Source organism: Rattus rattus, chromosome 6 (assembly GCF_011064425.1).
Source record: "Rattus rattus isolate New Zealand chromosome 6, Rrattus_CSIRO_v1, whole genome shotgun sequence".
Taxonomy (NCBI): domain Eukaryota; kingdom Metazoa; phylum Chordata; class Mammalia; order Rodentia; family Muridae; genus Rattus; species Rattus rattus.
The window spans coordinates 115,848,475-115,875,254 of record NC_046159.1 but is presented as its reverse complement, the minus strand read 5'-3'; the positions used below and the strand labels follow the sequence as shown (position 1 = coordinate 115,875,254).

The following is a 26,780-nucleotide window of genomic DNA, read 5'->3' as shown; positions in this document are numbered from 1 at the left end:
TTTTGAGATGGTTTCTTAAATAGCCTAATAAATTGAACTTCTGTACAACCCAGGCTAGCCCCAAACTTAGGATCTTCTTGCTTTGTTCTCTCAGGTGCCAGGATCACACACACCACCCACCACGCTTTGCTTTCCAAACAAACGTATCTTTCATTGACTTTTCTGATCGTTCTTCTTTTCTTCGTTTTTCCCTTTTAGGCTAATATAGCCTTATCTCAAACGCTTCGACATCCTAAGTCACAGAAGACGGGATTTTTAGACAACGACTAGCTCATCCCTCTGTTTCAAGATCATTTCGAGATCATCTCTTCAACAGAGGTGACGTCAAGGTGGCCCATGACTCAGTGTGGCAGCCCATTGTACTTCAAACTGTTCAGCGGGGATAAGATGAGCCTTCGAAAAGTCTGGAAACAAACATGCATGTTGTACAAAAGATGGGAGGAGAGACTTAGAGGAAGCATGGTCACAGAGGAATAGCATGAGACCTGCGTAAGACACAGGTTTCTAGAGAGAACTGCAGGGCAGACAAGGTTTTTGAGAGGTTTGGGGATAACGCATACCAATGGTGACGGTTCTTTGAGATGTCAGGCACAGCCAAGCAAGGGCTTCTGAAGTTTCATTTTAAAGCCATTTTAAAAACACCTATAACTCACAAGGGTTAGCGTGATGAAATGAAAACATTTAAAAAGCGATGAAGGTAAGGCTCGGGCCTTGTGGGCTCTTGCTGTGCTAGAGAACGGTGCTTTTACCTGAGACTGGATGACTCTACTGAAGGAGGGCCAGTGCGTTATGTCCTAGGGCCTCAGAAGAGGCTGAATTTTAGAACCATGTACGTAGCAGTGTATGCATCAAGGTGTGCAAAGAGATTCTGTGGAGCCTGCATGAAAGGTGGACTCTTGGAAGATGATAGTGGGTTGAAAAGAGGAAGACACAAGAGACCATGTTGTTAACTGAAAAGTCCTGCTACGTCAACAAGATGCTAAGAATCACTGATCCTATTATCTTTAAGCTTCCTTGTAACTTGGGGAATCTAGAGCGACTAAAACTTCTGGGTTTTGAGTCAGGCAGTGTGGGACAATAATGGCCCCTGGTTCTGGAGGAAAGGTCAGTGAAGCTTCAGCCTGGATACTTCAAATATGAGTCTCCTCATATTTGGGTTGGGGCTCTTCCCCCTCTCAACCTGGCACTTTAAAGCTGGCTCACCAACTATCAACCCTAATGTGAATTTATTACCTGAAAGCTACTGTGCTTCGTTTGTTCCTTGTTAGACCTTATACAGTCCCTCTGCACCCCACTCTCTAAAGTCCCGGAGTATGAAGTATGCAGATGTAGCATCTTCCAACACCCCTGCCCTCACCAATGGTGCACAACCACATAAACCTTGCCCCAGGGACCCCTTTCCCCAAATAAACAAACTAGTCCCCAGTTGTTTTCCCAGTGTGTTCTTTGCCCTCTTCCCATCACTGACCTCCAGGTTAAGCTTCCCTGCTCTCAGCGAAGCTCTGTGTGCAGTGTGCCTAGCTGTATAACCGGAGTGAGATCAGGCTCCTTTACTCCCAACACTTGGGAGGCAAAGGTAGGTGGATCTCTGAGTTCAAGGCCAGTCTGGTCTACAGAGTGAGTCCCAGGGAACTTTACATTTTGAAATGTATAGTTTTAATATATTTATGTGTCTATGTGTACACACACACACACACACACACACACACACACACACAGTATAGTTCCCAAAAAGCTTAATAAATACAAAATTCCATCACACACAAGGAACTTGTATTTCCAACGTATTTTAGGATATTGTTTACTGCATCCTTAAAGCCATCCTGAAAACTACGGAGTCGGGACTTCTGTTGCTGGGTTCAGAGAGGTTGAAGCCAATTCCTAAGGTCACATAGTTACCTGCTGCGATTTAATTAAACCTTATCAAGTGACGAGTACTGGACATACAAGCAATACTAAATAGATTTGACAGGTTGTACATACGTACGTATGTGTAAATGATGATAGAATTTAAAGCTGTTGTCATGGATTTGGTTGGGCGTTGGGGAGGACACAAAAGGATTTGAGGGGAAGGGAGAGTAGAAACAATGTAGACGCAGGGCTCATGGATGAAATTCTCAAAAAAACAGAGAGGAAGAAAGATAGGTGATGATAGATAGATAGATAGATGATAGATAATAGATAGATAGATAGATGGACAGATGCTAGGCAGACAGAGATGGATAGAGGACATATAGAGAGAAAGTATATGAGTATCACTTCCTGGATGGTTTTGGGGGTTCCTGCCTTTAATCCCATTGCTTGGGAAGGAGAGGCAGTCTGCTTATTTTGAATCCCAGGGCAGCCCGAACTTCACACTAAGACCCTGTCTCAACCATCAACTAATCAAGCGATGAACAACGACTAAGAAAACCTGAATGATTTGTCTTCTTCTTCATTTCAAATTTTCTAAGTATTGACTATGTACATGTATGTCTGCGCATGTGTATGCATTATATGTACACAGTCAATAGTAGTCACCAGTATACGATAGAAAAAAATGAGACAACCAATTTTTATGTGTGAATTGTTAAAATCAGCTTCTCCATTTGATACTGTCCTAAATAAAAATGTTGAAGGCATCTTAAGTCCCTGGTGGAACACTCTTTAAACATTTTATTCTTCCTAGATAAAGTTTACTGAGAGGAGGGACACTTTGTCCTTAAACATAATGGCCACTCTTAATACTTTAAATAAGCAGCATTCTTATCAAGCACAATGTGTACATACCCTTGGTTTTCACCCAGTTTTGACTACTGCCAAACAGCTTAATGTACTGCACAGGTAGAACTCTGCTAGACAACAAGGCTATCAAGAGCCCCATTAAAATCTACACGGAATATCTGAAACCAGAACTCCTCTTTAAGATGTTTTCTTCCGCTGTCTTTGTAGCGTTTCTTCCACATTACAAATGTTGATCTGCTTGAAGCTTTGCCTCAAGTTGTCAGTTGTTGTAATACATTTCAAATAGTGACATTGAAAACAAACATGCCCAAAGCAGAGAGCTTCCTTTGTGAATTTCGGTGCACTACTCTTGGCTACGATCTTTCCTCATTCTGGAACATTTTTCATTTTCTAAAACTCCCTCTAGCTCCCTAAAGCATATTCTTTTAATTATTCCTCTGTACATTAAAGAAGAGATCCACTGGGGACAGCCAGGGAGAGGGGAAGCTGCAAGCAGACAGACTGACGGCAGTATGCTTTAATTAGGACTTAAGACTTCAAGGAGCATGTGGACTCCTAGCATGTGCTCCCTGGCTGTTTCCCTCCTTGCCATTTCTTGTCAGGGTCCCAAGTGGTGGGAGAGAAGTGATGTTCATGGTAAAGGTTGCAGGGGCACCTGGGGAAAAGACCAATTAGAGTCACTTCTTTTTTTCCCATATACAATAGGTAGAAATCTGTGGTGCTTTTGACATACATTTTAAACTATTTCATTGACAAAATGTAAAGATCCCATGGAAACTTTATGATTTGGCATTATCATAATTGACGAGATTTTGTTTTTAAAGTGTCTTGAATACACACAGCCCTGTGAGCTATTTGTTCCACAATATTAACTCTTTAGGCTTTTCTGCTGGCCCAGGACATTTCTCCCAGACAACGATGCAGTTGCAAAGTCTAAGTTTTTATTTGTTTTCTGGCCTCTCTGTATAGGTGAGTGGCCTGGTGCCAGTGCCTAGGGCAGTCGGGCTCCAGGGACTCTTAAAATTGGCCAATCCTCATGGGCCTTCCGACCTCAAGAGGGAAGAAGGTGGGAAATTAGATAACTTCTTTCCCATTAATCCAAAGGTCCATCCCCCACCTGCCTGACACTTTAGAACCTGTGAGTAGGATGGATGATCCTTTGAAACGGGTGCTCTAGAGAAGGCATATATGAAGACTGCCTCACAAGGGTGTGGGAGGAGTTCCCAAGCCTCACCTATGTTTGATATGTGAGAGAACTAAGCCATGGGAATGAGGCACCATGGACATGCCCGCTGCCATCTAAGTGATGTTATGGTTCCAGGGGTGCCGAGATTCTGATTCCTGGCATCCGCAGGTGGACGATCTTCCACTGTGCCCCACTCCAGCGCGCATTGGAACCCCCGCAGACCTTTCTGAAACACGGCTGCTTGGAATCACGTATGGAACGTCTGACTCAGCTGTCTTGGGTGAGGTCTGAGAATTTGCATTCTGAAATGGCTACCAGGTAAGGATCCTGATGCTGTTCTCAGGATCAAACTGTCTCGATGACTCCCAACTCACAAAAGATGGAGTTAGACACAAAGGCAATCTGCATGAATTCTATTTCCTTCCTTGCTTGAAATGAAGCAACCCCCCCCCCCTTTAAAAATAAATCTTTGCAAGTGTCTGTGTGTATGAGTGTGGGCAGGAGCATGATATGGTGTGTGGGCAAACGTCAGAGGAGAACCTCGTCTCTGGCCTTAGTTGAGGTGGGTTTTGTTCACTGCAACATATAACGGGCTAACCAGCCTGTGAGTGTCTGAGAATCGCTAGTCTGGGACTCCATCTTGCTGTAGGAACATTGGGATTACAGGTGGGTTCGTTGGACCTGAACTCAATCTCCTATGCTCACACAGAAAGCAATTTTACCAACTGCGACACCTTCCCAGACCTCAGGCTACATCTTTATATCGACCTCATTTAGATCAAAGGTAATGTTTTTCTTGTGGCATCTGAATAGTTTTGCATTTCTGCTGGGTTACCATAAAATGCCATTCATATCCGGGTAATTCTGTGTAAGGCTGAAAATAATCTGCAGTGGTATGACCTACCTACAATTGCTTGGGATCCATGAGAATGCTAATGCCTTAATTGTTTGAAAACAGGAAGCCTGTGGCCTCCTAGTTCCATGACTCCCTTGGGACCAGCTCATTTAATGACCCTGTCATTGAAAGCATGGTTCCAATGAGTATTGCTTTGGAATTAGTTATGCTAATAACACAGCACTTTGAACCAATTCTTTTATAGTTACTGTCACATTAAATAGTTTATCTGGATTAGCCTTAATGTGAGTACATTTATCTTTAGTCCAACAGCAGATGGTAATGATGCAGGCCACTGGCGTGTATGCCAGGTCATAACATGAGGTCTGCAAATGGGGAAGAGTCATTGATTCTATATGAGACTTTCTTTAGGAGGATTTTTGAGGCACAGCTATACCCTCCCCTCCTTTTAATATCCTTAAAATAGGGGCCGAAGAGATGGCTCGGTGGTTAAGAGCACTTGCTGCTCTTGCAGAGGACCTGGGTTCAATTCCCATGGTGGCTTACAATCATCTTTGACCCCAGTTACAGAGGATCCAACCAGCATGCACATGGTGCGCATACGTGCATGCAGGCCATACATCCACAAACAAAATAAACCCAAAAGTAAAGGTTGATGATGATGGAAGATGACAGAAGTGATGACTAGCACCTCCACACAGAAACAGCTGTTACAAGGTGTTACAGTATATGACTTATCACAACATGACTGAAATTGTGTTTTTATTAAGACCATGAATGTCTCTAAGTTTCCAGAGAGAAACAGAGGAGCACATCTCTAGCAGTGTTGCTGGATGTGAAAGCTTGCTACCATTCAGGGGTTTCCGTGTGTGTGTGTGTGTGTGTGTCTGTGTGTCTGTGTGTGTGTGTGTGTGTGTGTTGTGTATTTCATTCATATATATGTATAAAGATATATACATATCTATCTATCTATCTATCTATCTATCTATCTATCTATCTATCTATCTACCTACCTACCTACCTACCTACCTACCTACCTACCTACCTACCTACCTATCCATCCATCCATCCATCCATCCATCCATCCATCCATCCATCCATCCATCCATCCATCTATCTATTTGGGTTTAGTGTTGGCTTTCTGGCTATTTAGTCATGCTCTGTAAGTAAGGATCCCTTCCTAATCTTCCAAACCATGTTATCTGTGCAGGCTTTGAGCACTTAGAAACTGCCGAGAAGAAGGTAGAAAGAAGCCTGTCAGTTTGCATTACTCCGATTTGGAAAAGGACTTCCTAATACATCTGAGCTGCTCATATTAACAAGGTGCTGCGGGAGCCGCGTTGCTACATGTCACTTGGTTTACCTGTTGACACATGTTGGTAAATAAACAGGGGGTCACCAGCCGCGTGCCTTCAAGCTGTGACCCTGGAGATCTACGGGCTACAGAACTGCTTGTGAAAGCAGTGAAGCTTGTTATTTCAAGACAGCATTCCATATGGAAGTTAAAAAAAAATAAAATAGAACCAGCAACAAATCCGTGACACACTGTCAAGTGAGCTGAGCAAACTGACATCTTTTTTGAGACCTTTTAGGAAGCAGGTGTTGAATGCTTGTAATGAGATTTTCATGCATCTTCCGAGGAATGAGGAAAGACTCTAGCAAGAGCTTTCAGAGTGTCAGGCATGGCAGAGGAGGGGTAGTTCCTGCTGGGGAGCACACAGAAGGGGCCCTACAGGACTGTTCCTTGCCTGGCGGGGGTGTTTCTCCTGTTCTCAACTGGTATTTTTTTTTAAGAAGGTACCTACCTCAAAGGTTAGTTTTAAGAAGAATGTAAGCTTTTTTCCCCCCAGTAATAAGGGACTCTTTAAATTATAAGTATCCTGATTTATCATTTAGCAGCTTCGTCCATTTCTATGTAAAAAAAAAAAAGATAAAGGAACTAAAATGGAATATGCTATATATTTTTTTTAAAGTTAAAAAGGAGGTTTCAAGCTTAGGTATAAAATAAATGGAGAACATGGACTAAACAGATAAAAACCATACCCTGAGATACTTATAAGGAAGGGACTACATCCATGGGGTAGGGGTGAGTACTCCCTTTATTACATGGATATAATTTTGATGAACAAAACGCTGAACTAGGGAGCTGATTTAGATTTTACCTTTAAAAATTATCTTCCGCGGTCATGGCTGATCTCTAGATATCTACTTAGGATACTTCCTAATCTAAATTCAATCCTTTGAGTTTCAAGCTCTATGTTGTCCCATGAAAGTCTACGTGTCATGCTTGGCAAAGTAAGTTCCTAAACACGCTTCCCTGGATGTGACTGATAAGGGTTATTCTTGTTTCTATTTTATTGCTACTTGGCTGTTGGTAAGGAAAAGAGGCTCTTGGGGTGTTGTTTCATGGACCAGAGGGAGTGCAGAAGGCCTCTCAGAGGCCTAGATACCAAAACTACTTTCATAATCTAAACTTAGATTTTCCCTTTGAAACGCTCCGACATTTTATACCAACCATGCTGAAGTAATGGGGGAACCTGCTGTCTCCTGTGTGGCTCATCCCTGTGCTGCTAAAATTTAATTCGCCACCACCAGAAACTTAAGACAAAAGGAGAGGCTGGAAAGATGGCTCAGAGGCTAAGAGCACTGACTGCTCTTCCAGAGGTCCTGAGTTCAATTCCCAGCAACCACATGGTGGCTCACAACCATCTGTAATGAGATCTGGTGCCCTCTTCTGGTGTGTGTGAAGACAGCTGGAGTGTACTGTACTCATATACATAAAATAAAGAAATCTTTAAATAACAAAGAAAAAGGGAACAGTGTCTTGCAGCTATAACGGGGCTGTCATATGTATGAATTCACAATGTTGTGACAGCATGGGTAACACCTGTGCAAGTTCACGCTCAGCCAAATTCCACCATCCGGAGGGGAGGTGAACCCGAAGTCCTACTCTTGAGTCAAGGAACTATTGGCAACTGAGAGTCACTAGGAGAGGGGGTGTCGGTTTTCATCAAGAATAGCCCCCGGGAAGTTGTCAGTGCTCAAAGGCCATACATCCAAGAACATGGACAGCAAAAATTGAAGTTGAGGGTGAAGAACAAAGAGGTCATAAAGTTGGATGGGTAAGAATAGGGGTGAATCTGGGAGGATCTGGGAGAAGGGTGAATATGATATTCTTGAGGAATTAGTCATAAAGTCCTGCATAGCATTTGCCCATATTAGAAAGATAATTCACTGAATATGCTATTCTCTATGGTCATTACATGAAGTGAGTCCTTATTCATCTAATGGTGCATATTAGGCCATTTGTTATCTTTTATGTGCTCCTCAGGGGTCTCCTTATGGGGCAGCAATGTTCAGCTCTTTGGAAGGCATTGAAAACAGAATTATGGGACAGTCCATAGACTCTTTCAGGGAGGTTTATTTTTTTAAGGTTTATTTACTTTTATATATGTGAGTACACTGTAGCTGTCTTCAGAGACGCCACCATTACAGATGGTTGTGAGCCACCATGTGGTTTCCAAGAATTGAACTCAGGACCTCTGGAAGAGTAGTCGGTGCTCTTAATCGCCAAGCCATCTCTCCAATCTCCCTTTTAGGGAGTTAGAAGAGGGAGGAACTTGAACTTTGGGACAGACTTTACCAGGCAACACATCAACAGATACTGAATATTTCCTAATCCACTGGGCAATTCCTCTAGACCAGGAATCACTTTTAATCTGTTATGCTTAAAACAGTAGCACTTGGATAATAATCTTCTGGGGTTATAAACACCTAAACTTGGGAATTTGGATGGTAGAGGAGTCAGTGGTGACTCACCCAGTTCATTCTTGCTTTTACAATGTTCCCACATTAGCAGAAAAGGAATTAATGTCTTAGCACCAGGTGTACTGTGTGCTTGAAGGCCACTGGGGAGTAAGAAGTGAAGGGAAGGGAAATCGGTGCGAGACTGTCCTCTGACAGAAGCTGTAGGGTACAAAGCTCAGGATAAGCTTTCTTTAGGGTGATACCATATTTATAAATAGAAGGAAATGATCTAGAAAGAAAACAGAGGCACCATCCACAGGAGCAAGAAGAGCTATATGATGAAGTAACACTTACTCAAAACCCTGTAGGTGGAATTGGAGATCAGCATTACAGGGCAGTGGAACTGGCTCTGAAGTAGATGGTTACTTGGGTTTGTATCTCGAACAATGTTTCCTTCCCAGGTCAGAAGGTCATAGGAACTTTGGTCTCAAGTTTAAATGTTACCTGCCTTAGGATAGATGATTGAGACCACCCAACTTCTGTCCTACGTCATTGTTGTGGGATTCAACTTTGTTTCCCTACCAACACGCACACCCTTGCCACTCTGGACCTTCAGTTCTTTAGCACCAGAGGATAAGTGCTGGCAAGATTCATTCCAACTTGAGGAGTGAACCTCTAAAGCTGAAGGGAATACGTAGTGTTGGCAGTACCCCTAAACAGAGAAGTATATTCTACCGCCGTCCTGGACCTACACTACAAGAAAGCAGGAAGGAAGGAATGGGAATATAAGAGTGCGGAACCCCCGTCTTCCTTTCACATTGCAGAGGTGCTAAGAGTGTCTGCTGCAAGGTTTGCTTCTTGTTTCTGCAGTGGACAACCTCGCGTCTCACATCCTTATTGGACTTTCCCCACCGTCATCTGAATGCGCAAGAAGCAACTGGTCCACTGCACAGCAGAGGCTTCCCTCTGTACGGAAAGTCTGAAGCTGCCCTCAGAACACTTAGCCCTTGTCAGGCATGAGCGAGGAATGCCTTCATTTGCCATTTCTGGTTGGTAATCCTTGCAGCCCCTGCTTATAATGCTTCCAAACAGCTCTTGATCCGCAGGAATTAATATGCCTACATTGTAATAAGATAATTACTGGGGAAACAAATTACATAGCATGGGGTATTTTCCTCTGTAGTTAGTGAGTAGGTGGAGAAGAGCTGAAGTGAACAAAAATAGGAAGAATCCCGTTCGCTCCGAACCGGAGAAGAAGAAGCCGAAGTGAAGTAGAATTATGCTTAAATATAAGCTTGATAGAAAACCATCCATCCTGTATCCAGGAAGCGGGATTAACGATGTTCAATTCAGTATGAGGATAAAAGGATATTGATAATAATAGTTTAGAAGTCAACAGCTCCATTGGATTACATTACCGGAGGAAATTAAAGCAATTTATGGCCATTAGGGAAATTTCCTCTTCTTAGGTAATGTAAACATGTCATTGCCATGAGGAAAATACCCAGATCTTAAAAATTCTAGGACAAACATGAAGCTCGATGTGGTCCATTATCCAGTGATTGCAACAGGTAGATTAGCGTGTCCCCCACACCTTCAGTGTACACTTGAATTTCCTTCACTGGAAGCTCCAGGGAACTAAGAGCTCCAGCAGACATGAATGGTGTTCTCACGTACGATGAAGAAATTATAATTCATCCCTATTGTTTTGGAGTCGGAGACTGTTGTCTTTGGCAGACCCATCATCGGCAGGTAATTCAGAAGGAACCCATTGTTTTTATCACACTGCTCCATGTCAGATGGGAATTCTTCAGGTACCTGTTGATTTCTGTTGGGTGAAGAGTCTGTAGCCTTCAGTTTACAGATTATTTCCCACAAAGTGTTGTCATGCTTTGGAGAACAGTTTTTTGTTTTTTTGTTTTTTTGTTTTTTTGTTTGTTTTTTTTTTTTTTTGGTCTAGCTCACAAAAAACCATCAGTTTGTGGTGACATCTATTTTAGGTCTTAACTTATTTTTAAATCTTTTACATATGTGTGTATGCTTGTGGTTTGTGTCTGTGTGTCTGTGTGTGTGTGAAGTGACATCTAATAGTAAACAAACCTAAAGCCAGCACACCAAACTTTTACGTGAGAAAATTATTATTTTAGAAATGTTGGTAAGAAGTTATTCACTGTCAACAAGACATATCAACTGTTTCTCGGCACACGGATCTTAAACAAAACAGACTATTTATTATTTATCACTATCGTTTGACAATGTAGTGCTAAATTAAAATGCCACCCAGATGGCACACACATCCTAATGACGTAAGGACAAGCCACAGTGCGGCTTCTTTTCTCCAAGAGAGTCGGCACGGTGTCTCGCGGGAAAGCATTTCGGTGCCATTCAACTGGAAGTCTGGAAATGAGCACACCGGGGCTTAGACCTGGGAACCTGGCAACGAACAGGAGGGCTGACATGGGTCTTCACAGGACAAAGTTCTCTCCTGTTCCATCTGTGCTAGACACCTCCATAGTTGTGGATTCTTAAGACACCTATTTATCAAACGTACACAGAAAAGTCATGTAAAGGGTAGCTCTAAGAAACATGCTTATACTGTAAGTCGCCATGTGAGGCACAGTTTCTGGAGCACCGCAGGGACCAACAGCGTATGCATTAGAGCTGGTCTCATCTCTAAGAAACTCGTTGAACTAAAAAACAAAGGGATGTTTCATTTTTTTAAAGAAAAAAAGACACATAATTGAATGGCAGTATCAAGCCATTCAGTGTAAATAGAATGAAAACTAAGATCTATGTGCCATTATGAGTTCTAGATTATAAATCTCACTACTACAAAACCGGCAACAAGGATAAGCAAATTCATAAAGACTTGGTTTTAGTACAGCGTAACTCAAAGATTACTTATAAAGTACTGAAAAATGTCAATCCAAGCAGCTGTATTTTATAGCTCCTTAAGCTTTATACGTAACACGCAATACCCAAGAAGGAAAGGCATTGAACGAGGTCGTTTGTTTTCATTAATCTGTTGTTCGATTCTAACAGATCTGTTGTTTAGATTATCTGCACGTGTGTTCTGCCAACAGACAAGGAAGGATCCCAAAGGAAAGAGGAAAACATGGATCACAACCAAGCAGCATAGTGGGTCAGCGAATGGTGGAAACAGGTGGATCGCTCTGTACTGTAAAGGTAGTTGTAAGCCTCGCCTTCTCTGATCCTGTGATGGATTATTTTTTTTTCCTCTCCTCCACCTCCATTCGTGTTATTTTTAAGTGGCCAGTTTTTACCCTGTATTTTAATTACACAGCGATTGGTTCGATTGACCTTTTACAAGGCATGCTGCCAGCTTACGGATGCTCTTTCTGCTGTAAGTAGTCAGATAACGGTCTGTGTCGTAAGCTCATCTGTTTATTAAATAAATATTTACTGGGTACCAAGCATGTGCCGTGCATAGCGCTTTCCTCTGAGCTGGGGCTGAACTGGTTATTGAGATACAAGGCCCCCTCTCTCCTCAAGGTGCTAACACCACAGGATGATAAGGAGGATGAAGAACCGTTTTGTGCCCTCTGCTTTAGGAAAGAAGTAAGAATAGAAAGCACTTGAAACAGGACAACTGAGACGTAAGAGGAACTAAGTGAGATTGTAACTTTTCAATGGATACAAACTTTTCAAGAGGGAGAAAGGGATGGAGGAAAGATCCTAAATGGAAATTCTCAGACACTGAGCCCTAATGACTTACTTATGAGGTTTGTGAGGCTAGACAAGTGTAGCCACTTATCTGTTTTGTTTTGTTTTTTGACATAATAACCACAATAACATGCGTCACAAAGTTTCATTATAAGAGGTAAACGAGGTGACACATTTAAACTGCTTAGACCGGGCCTATCATAGAGGGCTTTTTAATTTTTACTTTTTGTCTTAATAGTAACTTTATTTTGGGGAAAAGTTGTGATGAAATAGTATGAACCATAAGTTTTTGTAACAAGGCTGAAGGGACTGTCATACAATGTTATCATTTCGAGTCTGACAGTCTTGGAAGCCTAGCAGCCACCTGAGAAAGAACAGCCTGTGTTCCCAGGTCTCAGAGACCAGGTGGTATCACAAATGCATGGAATTTTGATAATGGTAGTCAACTTTTTTTTTTCTGAAGTCCTCCGGCTTCTATAAAAATCATTTTTTTAAAACACTTTTAGGACATTCAGATTGATGACAAAATCATAAGAAATCTTGGGCAGAACATTCTTCTTTTGTAGGTAGTAATGTCCAGGAGAATTTTTGAAAAAAAAATCATCAATAAAAAGGTAATTAATATTTTCATTTATATTCATTAAAAAAAATCTCCCCTGGTCACTTACCAGGAAATCTCTTTGCCACTAAATGCAACTAAAGAAATATACATTTCTTTAAAAATCTCTCATTGATTTAGAGCAATTATCGAAGACCGTACTTATATTTTTCCTTTCTAGATCACCATTTAGTCTTAGCAAAATTGTTTCTCTTAGAGCTGCTGAGATGCCCAGGTGAATGGTGGAAAGCACAGGAAATAGGGGTGAAGGGAGGCTTCCCCATCAGGGGCAGCAAGGTACATGGAGGATCCTTTCCCTCTTCCTCCTCTCGAGCCATGTAAGTACTGTATATCTCTGCCCACGTGTTCTGAGGTGCACTAGAATTTTGTCTTATTCCACAGAAGAAACAAAGCCCCAAAGCATAACGATCAGGCCTGAGTTTGGTTTTAGATGGATGGCTCGTGTGCTCTACAGAGGTGGGAAAGCACAGACACTTCCGACTCCTTGCTTGTAGGCTAGGCTAAAGTCAGTTTTCAGAACAACCATGTTATAGACTATGGGGGTTTAAATGGTATATTGTAAATATATGTTTACGTACACACATAACACACACACACACACACATACCTGTCTGTCTGTCTGTCTATGGGTTCTGCAGGTTGAACTCCAGTTGCCAGGCTCTGTGGAAAGCGTCTTTAACTGCCGATCCACTTTGCTGGCTTTGCAAAAATCTTTTGAAAGAGTTTGCAAAAGAACATGGAACCACTGATATCGTGTGGGCTGCCGCGAGTCGAGATGATTAAAAAAACCTCATTCTATTCTAATATTTTTCTCAAGTGCTATCAGTAACTACTGTGGAGTGCCTTTCTTCCCCCGCGTGTGTCTCAGTGTGTTGTACTGCCTCACCTTTCAGGCCACAGACTGTGGAAAATAACAGAAAGAGCCAAGAAATAGAGCCCTTAGTAGAAGATGTGAGTTTCAGCATGAAAAAAAAAATTGTCTATGTGGATATGAAGATGGTTTACCACTTGTCTCAAGCACTGCTGTTTCCAGACGGAAACTAATTAACAAAAACTCAGAACACTGATCCTGCCATCAGGTTAGGTACCTAGAGACAGGAGGAGCAAGGCAAGAAGTATTCTGCTCATAAGGCTGAAGAGGGAACAGGTAGAGTGTACAGAAAATGGTATGCACAATTAATTACAGTTGTGATACGAAGCAAAAGGAACAAGACCTTTAACATTTCAGAGACTCAGAAACACACACACACACCCATACCCATACACACATACACACACCCCTACACTTACTCCTACACGTACACACATGCGCCCTTGTGCACACACAATTTCCCTAGGGATTTTATAGCCTCTGCTCATTCGTTTGGAGCTAAGAACACATTACTTTCATGTCATAGTAGTTTTGCTTTTGACCCTTATGTTAGTTTTCAAGCATGATAAAGGAAAATGCTTCTCTCTTCCGATTATGAGACCCCTTCAAGTATTGGTAACCATTTCCAATAGGACTAGTGTCCATGCTTAAGACAATGTATAACATTAATATGGTCTCTGGTTTTTTGCCTTGAATTCATATAAAACTACTGCTGATCTTCCAGAGAAAAATAACGCATATTCTTCCTACAAAGCGTTAGCAGTAGTTATGAAAAGATGTATTTTAAGTATCCTGGTAAAAACAAACAAACAGGCACTCTGATGGGGAGAGCGCCTCTTACAGATGTCGAGAAACATGTAACCAATAGGAAAGAAGGCAACGCAATGAAAGACAGCCTACAGATGAGAGAAAATACATCTGCGTGAGGGCTAACATCTGAAATATATGACACACTCGTGCTAATCAATGCCAGAAGCCCCAAATAACCCAACGAAAAATGGCAGAGGAACAGAGTAAGACATCTATCAAATGAGCACCTCCAAGGCCCAGTGGGTCTCTTGTTGATATGAAAATATTCAGTATCTTCATGGGGATGTAAACAAACCCATAATAAACTATCCCTTCCTCTCCAGCAACCATGGTCACAGAAACCCCTGCTTCACCTCATCTAACAGATAATAGGCAAGGATATGAAGGGAAGAGCTCAGATACTGTGGGCAGTGTGGAGGAAATGGTTAGACATACTGTGGACAGCAGTATGGAGGAGCATGAAAAAAAATAAGAATATAAATCTATCTTCAGATATCTTCCAACTTCCAACTTCCTTGCAACATTATCCACAACAACCAAACCATGAAAGCACTTCAATCTCTACCGATAGACAAAGGCATTTGGCAAATTCGATTTGTGCAGATAATGAAGTATTACTCAGCCTTAGAGAAGAAGGAAACCCCGCCCTGACCTGTTGTGAGCTCCATGTATGCGTAGGGCACTGTGTTAACGAAACGAATCAGATGCAGAAAGACAAGTACAGTATGGTACCACCGAGTGATGTGAAATACCAGGGAAGACGAAGAGTAGAACTGTCTCACGGTACGCTTAATGGAAAAGTATCAACGGCGTCGTGCGAAGCTTCAGATCGTAAGGTCGGTAAACAGACACCTACCATACAGCAGAGGGACCTCCATACAGCAGTGCTGTTTTGTACAACTAAAAAGTGCTCTGAGAACACGTAGTTGGTTGCTTGTTTTTCCTCCTAGTTATGATAATAATGAAGAGGGTAGGAGGAGACTTTTGGAAGTGGTGGACAGGTTTATCGTACAAATTGTGAAGAGTCCCATGACCACATTTTTATATGCATTAAATAGGCGCTTATTTTTTTTTTTATGACAACCGTACTTCAAAGAAATATTTCTACAATGTCATATACCACCACAACAGAAACAATGGCACGTGCATGCAGAAACATTTACCTGTTTCCTTTTCTGCAGGCCCTAAAAACATAAGAAAAGAGAATTTAAGGCCGAGGAAGCAAAGAAAACTAACCCATCTTTCTATTTCTAACTCATTTTGCGTTGTTCTTGGTTTGACCTGAACATTAAAAAATAATTCCTTTTTTTTTTTTTAAATGAACATCAGAATAGGTAGGGTGGAAGGAGAAACTGAAAAAGCAGGCCAGTTGTTCTCAGTGAGCGAGCAATGTCTTACGTTTCGGGAGTAAGACAGCTTGGCAGTCCTCGAGCACATTGCTGGGATCCATTTTCTAGAATATTCACATTCAACTCCAAGAAAGGAGAGCATGGGCGGGTCCCTGCATGCTCTCCCCTTGGTTTTAGGGCAAACATCTCTACCTACAGATAAAAGAAGACACCCCCACCTCCTTCCTAACATATTCTACAGCTATCAACCACCAAGCGAAAACATGGAAAGGGAGTCAACCATTTTAGCATTCTTGCAGAGCAGGAAAAAGGTGCCAGAGCTCAGAAAGGAACGGTTCCGTCTGCAAATTTAAGACTGGAGATGTATTTGCACAAGGTCCCCCACAAACTTTCCCCTGAGGCGCTTGAAAGATTTTGAGGTTGGTTCAGGGATGAGTTCTCTCAACCATGTTTGGGACACTCAACACTCCCCGACATGAAAGCTACGCGGAAGGAGCGTGCACCGGTGAAAACCAAAGCGTTCATCTTCCTTCGAGTGACCGAGTGTTCACCGCGTTTGCTTTAACACAACATGATATCGTAATTAATGATGTTAAGCTGGTAACTAAGGAGGTTTCACGTTGTTACTCTCGTGATATAATATTGGTTGCTATGGTGACGAGATGGCTTTTTTTGTTAATCACTCAGGAGGTTGGTTATCGCATGCTTGTTAGGGAGCTTGGCCAGATTTGGAGGAGAAAAAAAAAAAAAAAAAAAAAAAAAAAAAAAAAAAAGGAAAGGCAGAACATCAGAACATTTATCTATTTTTCCATTGGCTGAAGAGGGATAAAATTATTCTAATACCAATTAATTATAAATTAGCCGTCCGCTAAGCACAATCTAAAATTACTAAAAGTTGCAGATCTTGGTCTCTAGGATGACTACCCTCTTATTTTAAGATATAATAAATATTTAACAAAGCGCAAACTTTCCCTTTCTTGCTGGTGATGATCCCACGTCTGATGCGAGCCAGCTTTACGACAATTTGAACAAATGACTTCAAATCTTTCCCCATACTTTGAAGTCAGCCAGTTCAAAAGACCGGGAAAATAAAAGCTGATCTCAGCGACTCAGCCGCAACGTCCCATCCCCTTATCTCCAAACATTTAAAATATCAGTGTCCTTAATGAATAAAACTCGAAGACAGAGAAAAAGTGCACAGTCCTCTCAAGAGGTCTAATCTTTCAAACGCACCAACGTAGAGCGAGCAATTAACAGCGGCAGAAGTTCTCCCCGGCTACCCCAGCCCGGCGAAACAATCAACAAGTTTCTCCCTCCACCAGTGACGGTGCAGGTCGGAAAATAAAATCACGGAATGCTACACTGACACCAGTCAGCGAAGAATCCGCAGCCCATAGTTTAAACGTTAGACGTACTTACAGTAACGTTAAAAAGAAAAAAAAAATACAACCCAGGAAAACACCTTTTGGTTTCCTGAAAACTCAAATGCGAACAAAGGCCAACCTAAGCGCGGATCCTGGGTCTTTCATTCAAGCCGAGTCCCAGGAGGCATATTAAAGCAATGAATAGGAAAAAGGCTTCAGTTCGCCAGCTGAGATTTTAATGAGACATTTCCCTTTGCCGTGGCACAGGATTGTTCAGGGAAGGAAAGGACTTCTCATGGAAAATTCAGTTAATAGGCATTGTTGGCTCTCGCGGCCACTTCGGCAACTGCTCAGGGCACTGACCTTCTATTTTGGCATATTCTGTGAGTCTAGTGTAATTGATCAAGGCAGCTTTCTCCAGACATTTTCTGACCACTTTCTTCACCTCCTCCGCGGGGATAGGAGTGGCGATGTCTTTCATTAAAACCTACGGAGAGGAGAGAGAAGCGGGGTGGGCAGAAAAGGAGAGAGGAGAGGCGCTGCATAAAACACATTCTAAAAACAAATCACACAGATTGAACCAGACCTGAGTGTTCCTGGGAAGGGGGAGGGGAGGGGACGGGAGGGGGAGGGGTCTTCTGTAACTTGTGGGAAGTAATGAGTCGGCACTTCACAACTGGGGACCTAATCCTTCAGTATTGGCTCCTCCTGTCTAAGCCTCATTTGTGCACATCAAACCTCCCATAGGCCAGGTCACCAGGATTCAGTGTGACTGTCACTTCTCCTCTGGGGATCCACGACACCATTAGAGCAGCTGTTTCAGATCAGGATTACAGCCCTTGGCATAAAAGTGATAAACAAAGTTTGTCTTGTACAGTCCTAATGTAAACGCCGCGGGTCTTCTGAGTTATATATGTGGGGGAAAAATCATAAGAAACAGCTCCATCGTGAATGGGCATAATTTTGGAGCGCTGTAAACATCTCAGATGAAACGTTAATAATTGGGGTCTGCTGGGCACGGTGTGCTGAAGTCTGAAAAGAGGAAGGGGGGTCCCTGCCTCCATGGAACCAGTGCTTTCTGTGAGATCCAGCACTGGGACACGGGGACATTTTCTTCAGTTTCGGATAAAAAAGAAGGCTGGGTTCCTAAAATGTATTCTTGGATATTTTTCCTTACCATGCTTTATGGTTGAGGAGCAGATAACGGTTATGTACAAAATTCTAAAGGTAACTTTAAATACTTTCTAATGATGTACTGGCGCTTTTTAATTGCAACTCCTATTGTAAACTGTTAGCCATTGTTAGGCAGAGTATTTCCCCATGTATTTAATGTAATTGCTATGCTTTCTTTATATTCAAACAATGATACATAAGATAAAAAAGGTAATAAAGGGGCCGTTAAGTGTGGCTGGTATTCTACAAATCTCTTAAATTGCAAGAAGGACCTGAAGACGTCCGTTTGAAACTTTATTACTTTCTTCCCTCCTTACCAATGTTTGGACACTCTTGAATTCATTCTAGTGTGCCAGCATTAATGGCTCTGGCAGCATTTTCAAATGTCTTTAGGCAAGATTTTCTTTCTTGGAAGCAGCGAATGTTATCACTTAACAGGTCTTTCATTATCAAATTCAACTACGACATATTTTTTGCTACTTCAGAAACAGAAAGTAGATACTTTGTAGCCTGAAAAAAAAAGTGCAAAGTAAAATATGTATAGGCTTATTATATTTAATGAAATCTTTGCCAAAATTTACCATCAAGATGCTGCTGTTGCATAGAGTCTCATGAATTCTACTTCAGCTTCTCATGCTGGGAAACTTGAAATAACAGAAAGAGTAATAAGAAATGAGAATGTATATGTTTGCCCCAGAGGTGAAGCTAGGATTTAGATGTTATTTTACTTCGTCTAGGAACCTAAGCGCTTCATGTGGAAAGGGAGATTTTAAACTCTGGCTTCTGGTTTCAGCTTCTTCTGGGGTTCTTTCAAAGCACTGAAGGTGTTAAAAATTCACTTACAGATTCTATTTGGCTTTTTAAAGTGGCTAGTAAGTCAGGAGAGATGTTTTAAAAAGAAAATAAAGAAGTGGCCTGTAGCATTCTGTTTCAGTTTAGCAGGAGATGTGATTAGTGGCTATAACTAGGAAGGGTGGCTATCACCCTGCCACCTGTCACAGGGTTTCTCTGGATCACTACCCCCTCCCTGCTGGGATGGAGAAGCAAGACTCTGCCATGGAAACCAGGACTCAGTGAGGTTGTGTGAGATACCCAAGATGGTATTCGGTTACAAAAAGTAAAGTAACTTCAAGAACTGACTGCTTTGTAATTGCCTTAAGGAATAGAACAGAACAAATACTTTAAAAAGCCACGGCTACACACAGCTTTTAACAATATAAAAATTCTAATAAAACCTGTTGTTGAATGAGTGACTTCATTCAAGGCACGCAAAACAGAAGACGAGGCTACAACATGTACAGACTTAACCTATAATCAAACATTTCATTTTAATCTCTGGGTCAAGCCCTCTCTCTCAATTTCGGACCAGTATTTCTGCTTCCTTTTCTAGTAGGCATGCTAATAGGTGGTAATTTCTAAAGTTACTTTAGCAGAAAAATAGATACAATAAAGTCAACAAATTGGGACCAGCATAATAAAACCACAATCTATAGAGAATAAACAAAATTGTTTGTAATTCTTATGGGGAAGACTCTAAGGCTGAAAAGTGCTTGGAAAACCCAGCGAACCTGAGAAGATCATGAAAGGCAAGTGTGTAGTGGGCTTGGAAAATAGGAACAACTCAGAAAACAAACGAACAACAACAAAAATCTCATGAGATGATAGGTGGGGGGAAAGGTGCAAAGATTGCTATCGCTAAAAGACAATAGTGGGACAGGATGGTGGAGGAAAGGAAGTAGTAAGGAGACAGGGAGGAAATTAGTAAGAAAAGTTATGGGCGCAGTGGCATGGGCTCAGCCAAAAGCTCCTAGGATTGTTCGGTTCCACAGCCAGAACCCAGCCCCTAAGAACACAAAGAACGTCTAGAAACCATCATACATACCCTTTCAAGTAACGAGAGCGTAGCTTTTAGAGCACCCTCAGGTCGTCCGAAGGGAAAGCAGTATCTTTAAAAAAAAAAAAAAAAGGAGGGACATAAACACGAAGCAAATAATATTAACCCAGTGATGACGTCTTAGCATGAGTGGAGAACCTTGAAGACAAGTTAAAACACTGAGTCCTCTTGGACATTATTTTAACTGTTACATTTCACCAAGGGTATGATTCAACGTCTTGAACTAGCAAGGTGCCAACTCTGATGGAAAGGATTCTCAAGTCTTCGTGACACATGCACTAGAAGAATAGACGTTAAGGAGGACACCTCAGGGTCATTGTGGAGAGAGGATTATTGCATGACACCTAAAATTTTCTTGTTTAAGGTTTGGTATTTAAGGTCCTGATGAGAATGAAATAGTTTATTTTTTTTCCCTCATACTTGCTGGCATGGATATGGGGGAGAAGAAGGTATCCACCGTATACTTAACTTCTAAGATCAACAACGTTCCCTCCCCCAATTTAGGGACACTACCTGGCAACCATCGTGTTTAATTATTTCACCTTCTCAGGACCATGCAAACCCTGTGCAGATTTTCCTCAGACAGTCAAGACCCCAACTGTTTCTTCACTGATGTTGTAGCTACAAAGTAACAAGTGGAAGACACACAGCCCATAAACAGGAGTGGGGGGGGGATGTTCTGAAACCGAGGCTCAGGGAGAGAGAGAGGGTGGACTCCTTCTAAGGTCAGGGGCCGCAGGATGGTAATAGGTGTTTTTGTTTGTTTGTTTGTTTGTTTGTTTTTTTTCACATCAATCTCCACGTGAAGAGTGCTGAGAGTCAGAACTGGTACTCCCTGAATCAGATTCACCAAAGACCCCACCACCACCTCTCCCAGACTGTAGCTCCCTCTCCAGGTCCCAGACTGCAGGCAGCTGGCTTTTCTATGCTGCTACCCCACTTTGACTTAGGAGTCTGTAAAAACTAATGAGTTGGGGAGAAGTTTACTTCTCTCCACGGCCTACTCAATTATCCAGTAGCCTGGCAATGAAATTACTTTTCTCACATTGTAATTCGAGTGGATTTACCTAGAACACACTTTACGTTTCAAGCTAAAAGTTAAAAAAAAAAATTAAAAAAGAAAAAGAAAGACATATTTCTTTCTTTTAAAAGAGTTGTATTTGAGTTTGTCTGGGGACTGTCAGTTTCATGAAATCTCCTCCAGTCGAGATAAATGCTAGTGCATGCTTTCCAAATTTAGTTAGGCGGGCTTTTCTCCAGAGTATTTATCATCTACTCTCTGTTAGAACTTAGCTTGCTTAGTTTTGCCTCTCGGTGCCATGTTGCCCCACCTCTAGGAAAGCCTCAATCAATTTATTTTAATAGAGGTTTCTGTGAAATGGTGCTTTTTAGACCTCAGCAAATTAGCGAAATGGCTTTAATCACTCTGTATACTTTAAAGCTTAATCCACATTTAAATAAAGCGCCAATTGCTCCTTGTAGTTCCCTCCCCTTGCTTAATCTTTTCATCGCATTTGCATAATCCACCCATTGTCTTTGCTATTGTTTATTTCCATTAACCTGCGGGTGACACATTTTATGAATGGAATGTTACTGATCCTCAGATTACATTTAGCATTTCAGGGCTCCCAGGTCCCTATGGGTATGTTCTGAATTAGCATTGGCTGTGCAGGATGTGTAAATAATTCGGCACATGTAGAGTAATCCTGAATCAATAACGGGTAGAAAATAACTGCACAGAAGCTTAATTAATCTTTATAACGCAAGTTATAAAAGAAGGGGATCATTTTGTCCTGCCTCCTTTCAGGATAAATATTTTGGTATTTTGGTGTTTTTTTTTTTTCCTTCTTCTTCTTTTCCCTCTTGACAGCTATGCAACAGCAAAGCAAAGTGGAAACCACTCAATTATTGAATAAAATTCAACCACATTTAGTACCTGATCTGAGTGAACTGAAGCCAACCTCATTCCCACTTTGGTAAACAAGGGTTTACAGATAAATGAGCTGGCTTAGACCCGTCTTGGATTAAAACACTGCCCCTTTCCTTACTTAAATGCACCATTAATATTTATTCAAATTCTATGTGCACTGTGCACGCTTCCTCTAACAGGTCTTCCGCAATACACATCTTGAGTCCTTCATGTTTGCTCTGCCTTACCCCCAAGTAACGCCTGTGTTTTAGAAGAGAGAAAAAGGTCAAGTTTTTTTTATCGGAGTCTGTTAACATTTGGACTTTATATCCCCAACCTGTGCTCTTGTCCTCTTACTTCTTGAGTTTTCAGTTTCTGATAGCCTAACAACGCGCTGCTATGAAAGAGAGTCCCTCAGTGTTTAGGTTTTGGATGATGGGGATTCACCTCAGGACATTACATGTGACAGGTAAGCGTCACCTGCCCAGCTATATCCTTAGCCCTCAGTGCTAGGTAGTGGAGGGATCTAGAACAAATTGCATGTATTCTAATTATGAAATTTGTTTAAATTGTGACACTGTCTCTGCTTTTTTTTTTTTTAAGTGTCAGCAGAGGCAAGGAAATTTATGACCTTTCTCGTACCTCAGGCAACCAGTGATCAACTTTTGGATGAGATTACATGCCTAGAATCTTATCTAAGAGGACATAGTTTATACTCTTTTGTGTGTATGCACCCTCGCTTGGCACTTCATTCCCTTGTGTTGGTGGAGGCCGTACCACTACACCCACAGCTTTCAATAGTCATATGGCTAATTTTTATTCAACTATGAACACTTTTGTTACAGACTGCCATCCGTTCTTCGGCATACGTGGACTTTGCTTTCACAGCGGAAAACGTGTAGGCATGAAATAGGTCCCACCTGCAACAGGCGTTTATGATTTCACGACCCGCTAACCTAGTTTCCAGAGTGGGTTTAAGGCCACAGCATTTGCAAGCTCCTGTTTCTCCGTGTGTGCAGATTGGCTGTTTTGATTGGTAGCTATGCCAAGTGGCTTTCGGGTCTGAGGACAGACTGAACTGCTCATTCTCCTGCTTCAGCCCCTGGCTGCAGTTTTAAATTGTACTTCCCTCTTAAATGATGACGTCTCCTTTTCCCCATTGCACACTCTCTCACTTACTGAATTTCACCATTTGCAGTTACCTTTCCCATCCGAGTTATGGTGAGGCAGAATAAAAACAATTATGGGGACATGGGAGAAGGAAAGAGCCTTTCATTTTAGAATCCCTTTGAAGCCTCTACCTAGGTCATGGGCAAACCAAGATTTCCAACACAATTAAAGTTTGCTGCAGGGACACTATTGCTTCTGCATAGTGATCTTTTCAAGGAAGAATGTTAAAACGGGAATAAAGGACACATGAGACTTCATATGATGATTTCCCTTCTCTAACTGTAAACTACACCCTTCTAGGAATCTTACCAGAAACCCCATTTCAGGTAAAGTACATTCTTAACTCTTATGCAATCCTATTGATTATGGTTTTAACTTATCAATTGAAATCCCACCCATGGTACTTTTAGAGCCACCCTACAGTCATGAGTTTAAAAAGAGACTGCAAAAGGAGAAAAATGTCCCTAACAACCTTTGAGGTGTCACTTGAAGATCACCAGGAGCATACATGTGGCTAGAGTGAGGCCATCAAGTGGAGTTGGAGAAGCCTATATCCCCATTTGTTGGAGTGCTTTCTTATTTTATTATTGTTTTTTTTTTTTTACATACACTCTAGCTTTGTTTTATATTGTCCCATCCTTAAATTCCTTTATATGGTCAAATATCAGTTTTTGCTGAATGGAGGGTCACAGAACTACAAGAGAACACTGTACCCTCTGGAAGTTTTCATAAATTTAACCTCTCAACGATGTGCATGTATGTTAACATTTTCATACTATCCCTAGAGTCCCTACTTGTTCTCTGAAGTGTTATTTTAACTTTTCAATCTCATTTTTGATTGTCCTTTTAAACCTCTCTAAAGACTTCTATGACATTCCCCTTACTTTCCTTTTCCCTGTACAATTTTTGCTATTTCCAAATATTCACCTCCCTTTGTTATTTACATAAATTGGGCTGTTTCTTCATATTAAATACTTTTCCCAAATGTCTGATGATCTACGTGTGTGACCATGTTCGACAGTATGTCATTAGAAAGTGCAAAGAATCTGTGTGAATACAAGCAGTTCTTAAAGGAAGTCCTTGAGAAAGGTGCCTCTTGTTAAGATGTTAAGGAAGCTCTAAGTATCTACAGGTGTAGGCTTTTGCTCTTGGGCAGACACTTAGGAGAAGACGCTTCAACAAGTAAGCCTCAACAGCTGCTAGCTTTGGGACCGTCAAGTATATGAGTTGGAGAGGCATGTTATTATCAAAGTTTTATAATAGAGGTTTGTAAGATCTTTCTATCGTAACTTTTGACCATGGGTGATGTTGGTTTCCTCTTTCTCGGTCCAGGTACCATCACCTTCTCTGGGGAATTAACGTAGACTGACGCTGGTACAGGAGCGCTGCACTGGAAGGGAAAGCTGGGGACATAACGTCTCAGAGGGTTCATAAGCCATTCTTCACTCTCACATATAAATAACGATTTGGTGGGAACGTATATTCATAAAGTTTGTTGTTTTTTTTTTTTTTCTGAAATGATTCCAAACCAAAGAAGGACAACATGGTAGAGATTCTATAAGACAAAATTAATTGATGTAACAGTGCTTCAGACAGTCTAATAGAAGCGGTAATAGAAGAAAACATATTAGCGTGTTTCTATTTATGTTTTCTAACCAGTGGGTTCTTTGAGACTACCTAAAACTGGAGCAACGATAGTATCAAGATGCTGGTCTTTCACTCTGCCGATGATTAAAGTCTAATCACTGTGAAGGAGGTGCTATGACTTACGTTGTGAATGCGAAGATATCTAATAGATTAAGCAGTGACATTACTAACTACGTTACAGCAAGATAAGTGGAAAGCACATAGACTTGCGAAAATACTTGAGACTATTCTTTACTAGAAAAAATTGGGAATGCCCACCGTAGGAACTCCTTGTCTGGTGGGACAGAGGAAAGAAGGGGAAGTGTCTAGGGCTGGGATGAAAAGCACTACGAAAGGATGAAAATGCCGAAGAAGAGCATGAGCTACGACAGACAGACGTTACAGCAGGAATGGCCGAGCTACAGAAACAGTGGAGACAAAGACGGCAGAATGAAGACTGGATCATACACCGCACGCAACCGGAACCTCCTGGTAGCTGAGTGGTGGCAGGAAGATTTAACAAAAAAACGCATCAGGGCACGGAGGCTAAAGCCTGATTGGAAAAAAAAACCAGATCCTTGGCTCAAATACAATACACACCTGAAGTGGCTGATCTGGTTTTCTAAGAGCGAAGAGAGTCTGTCTTTTATCTCCTCAAATCTTTCTTTCTCTTCCACTGAAACTGTTCCAATCCCATCAGGCCTGGAAAAAAAAAAAAAAAAAAAAAACCCAAGAGTCAGCAATTTGTATTAAGAGATGATTTACCTTGAAAGATTTTATGCACACAAATATATCCCTAAATCATTCAAATGATCAAGGAAAAGGCATCTTAGCATTAGCTGTGTTTACACCGGAAATTTAATGGAAGTGTTTGCAGCCATTTACTTCGTTTTTTTTTTTTTTTGACCTAGAATGAATGGAATGGATTCATTCTCTTAGACAGCCTTCAAGGTAAAATGCTGACAATAAATAGTTCCCAGATACACAGAAAACAATAACTAGTCCTTGAAAATCCAGGGAAAATGTTCTCCAGTGGAATTAAACATCTGACCAATTAAATGCCTATCCCCTGAATGGGACTATTATCAAATAGACTGAATGCAAGTGCAAATATCTTAACTGGTTCTCTTCCAAATAGAAGTGTACAGAACACGAAGCCGGAGACATTTAAAGTTTGTAAGAAACAGACGTTTTAGATAAACATGCGAGCCTGAAACAAGTAGATAAGATGCACTTAGCAAATTATATTTAAAAAATTCTCAAAAAAAAATCTGTATCTGGTTGTATAGCAGACATGTGAAATTTTGAGGACAGAAAGTTAAACTGTCCATGCTAATCCAGAGGGGGAAACACATTCATTTTACATTTACTTTAAACCTTATATACTTAATAAAATCTTTGGCGCTTGAACGGGCAGCAGGCATTTTCTTTATTAGCTCATTTTTAACTGATTATATTTTCCTAAAGATGTGCACTCATTATTTCAAGTATTAATATTAATGCTTATGTGTAAAATAGGTAAAAACAAGGATTATTAAATGTAAAGAGAAGTGGCTAGAATTACTTTATAAACAAGGCTTTAATTTGATATTTCCCGTTTATGTGTGTATATGTGTATGTGCATGAATATATATTTCACGCTTGTTAACTAGTCAATTAGGACAAAAGCAATTAATTTCAAAGTTATACTTGAACCTTATTGACACGATGATCTTCTAGTCACATCTAAGCATCATTTAAGTATGAGGACTTTGTTCGTATGTACAATAAATAATTTGTTACTTCAGAAATTTACATG

The 26,780-nt window shown here is 41.2% G+C and overlaps 1 protein-coding gene across 23 annotated transcripts in view; it reads right to left on the bottom strand.

Annotated features, from left to right (window-relative positions):
• The window catches only part of Cadps2 (calcium dependent secretion activator 2), a 525,569-nt gene that overhangs the window by 101,918 nt on the left and 396,871 nt on the right, over window positions 1–26,780 (bottom strand). For 13 of the 23 annotated variants that reach the window (XM_032906883.1, XM_032906888.1, XM_032906885.1 and 10 more), the window contains 4 exons: window positions 25,583–25,684; window positions 20,266–20,329; window positions 17,574–17,697; window positions 15,661–15,681 (listed from right to left, as the gene is read on the bottom strand). In XM_032906883.1, the coding sequence (XP_032762774.1) occupies window positions 15,661–15,681; window positions 17,574–17,697; window positions 20,266–20,329; window positions 25,583–25,684 (311 nt within the window). The remainder of the gene's footprint in view (window positions 1–15,660; window positions 15,682–17,573; window positions 17,698–20,265; window positions 20,330–25,582; window positions 25,685–26,780) is intronic. The other 10 variants (XM_032906886.1, XM_032906893.1, XM_032906895.1 and 7 more) reach the window with 1 other exon arrangement.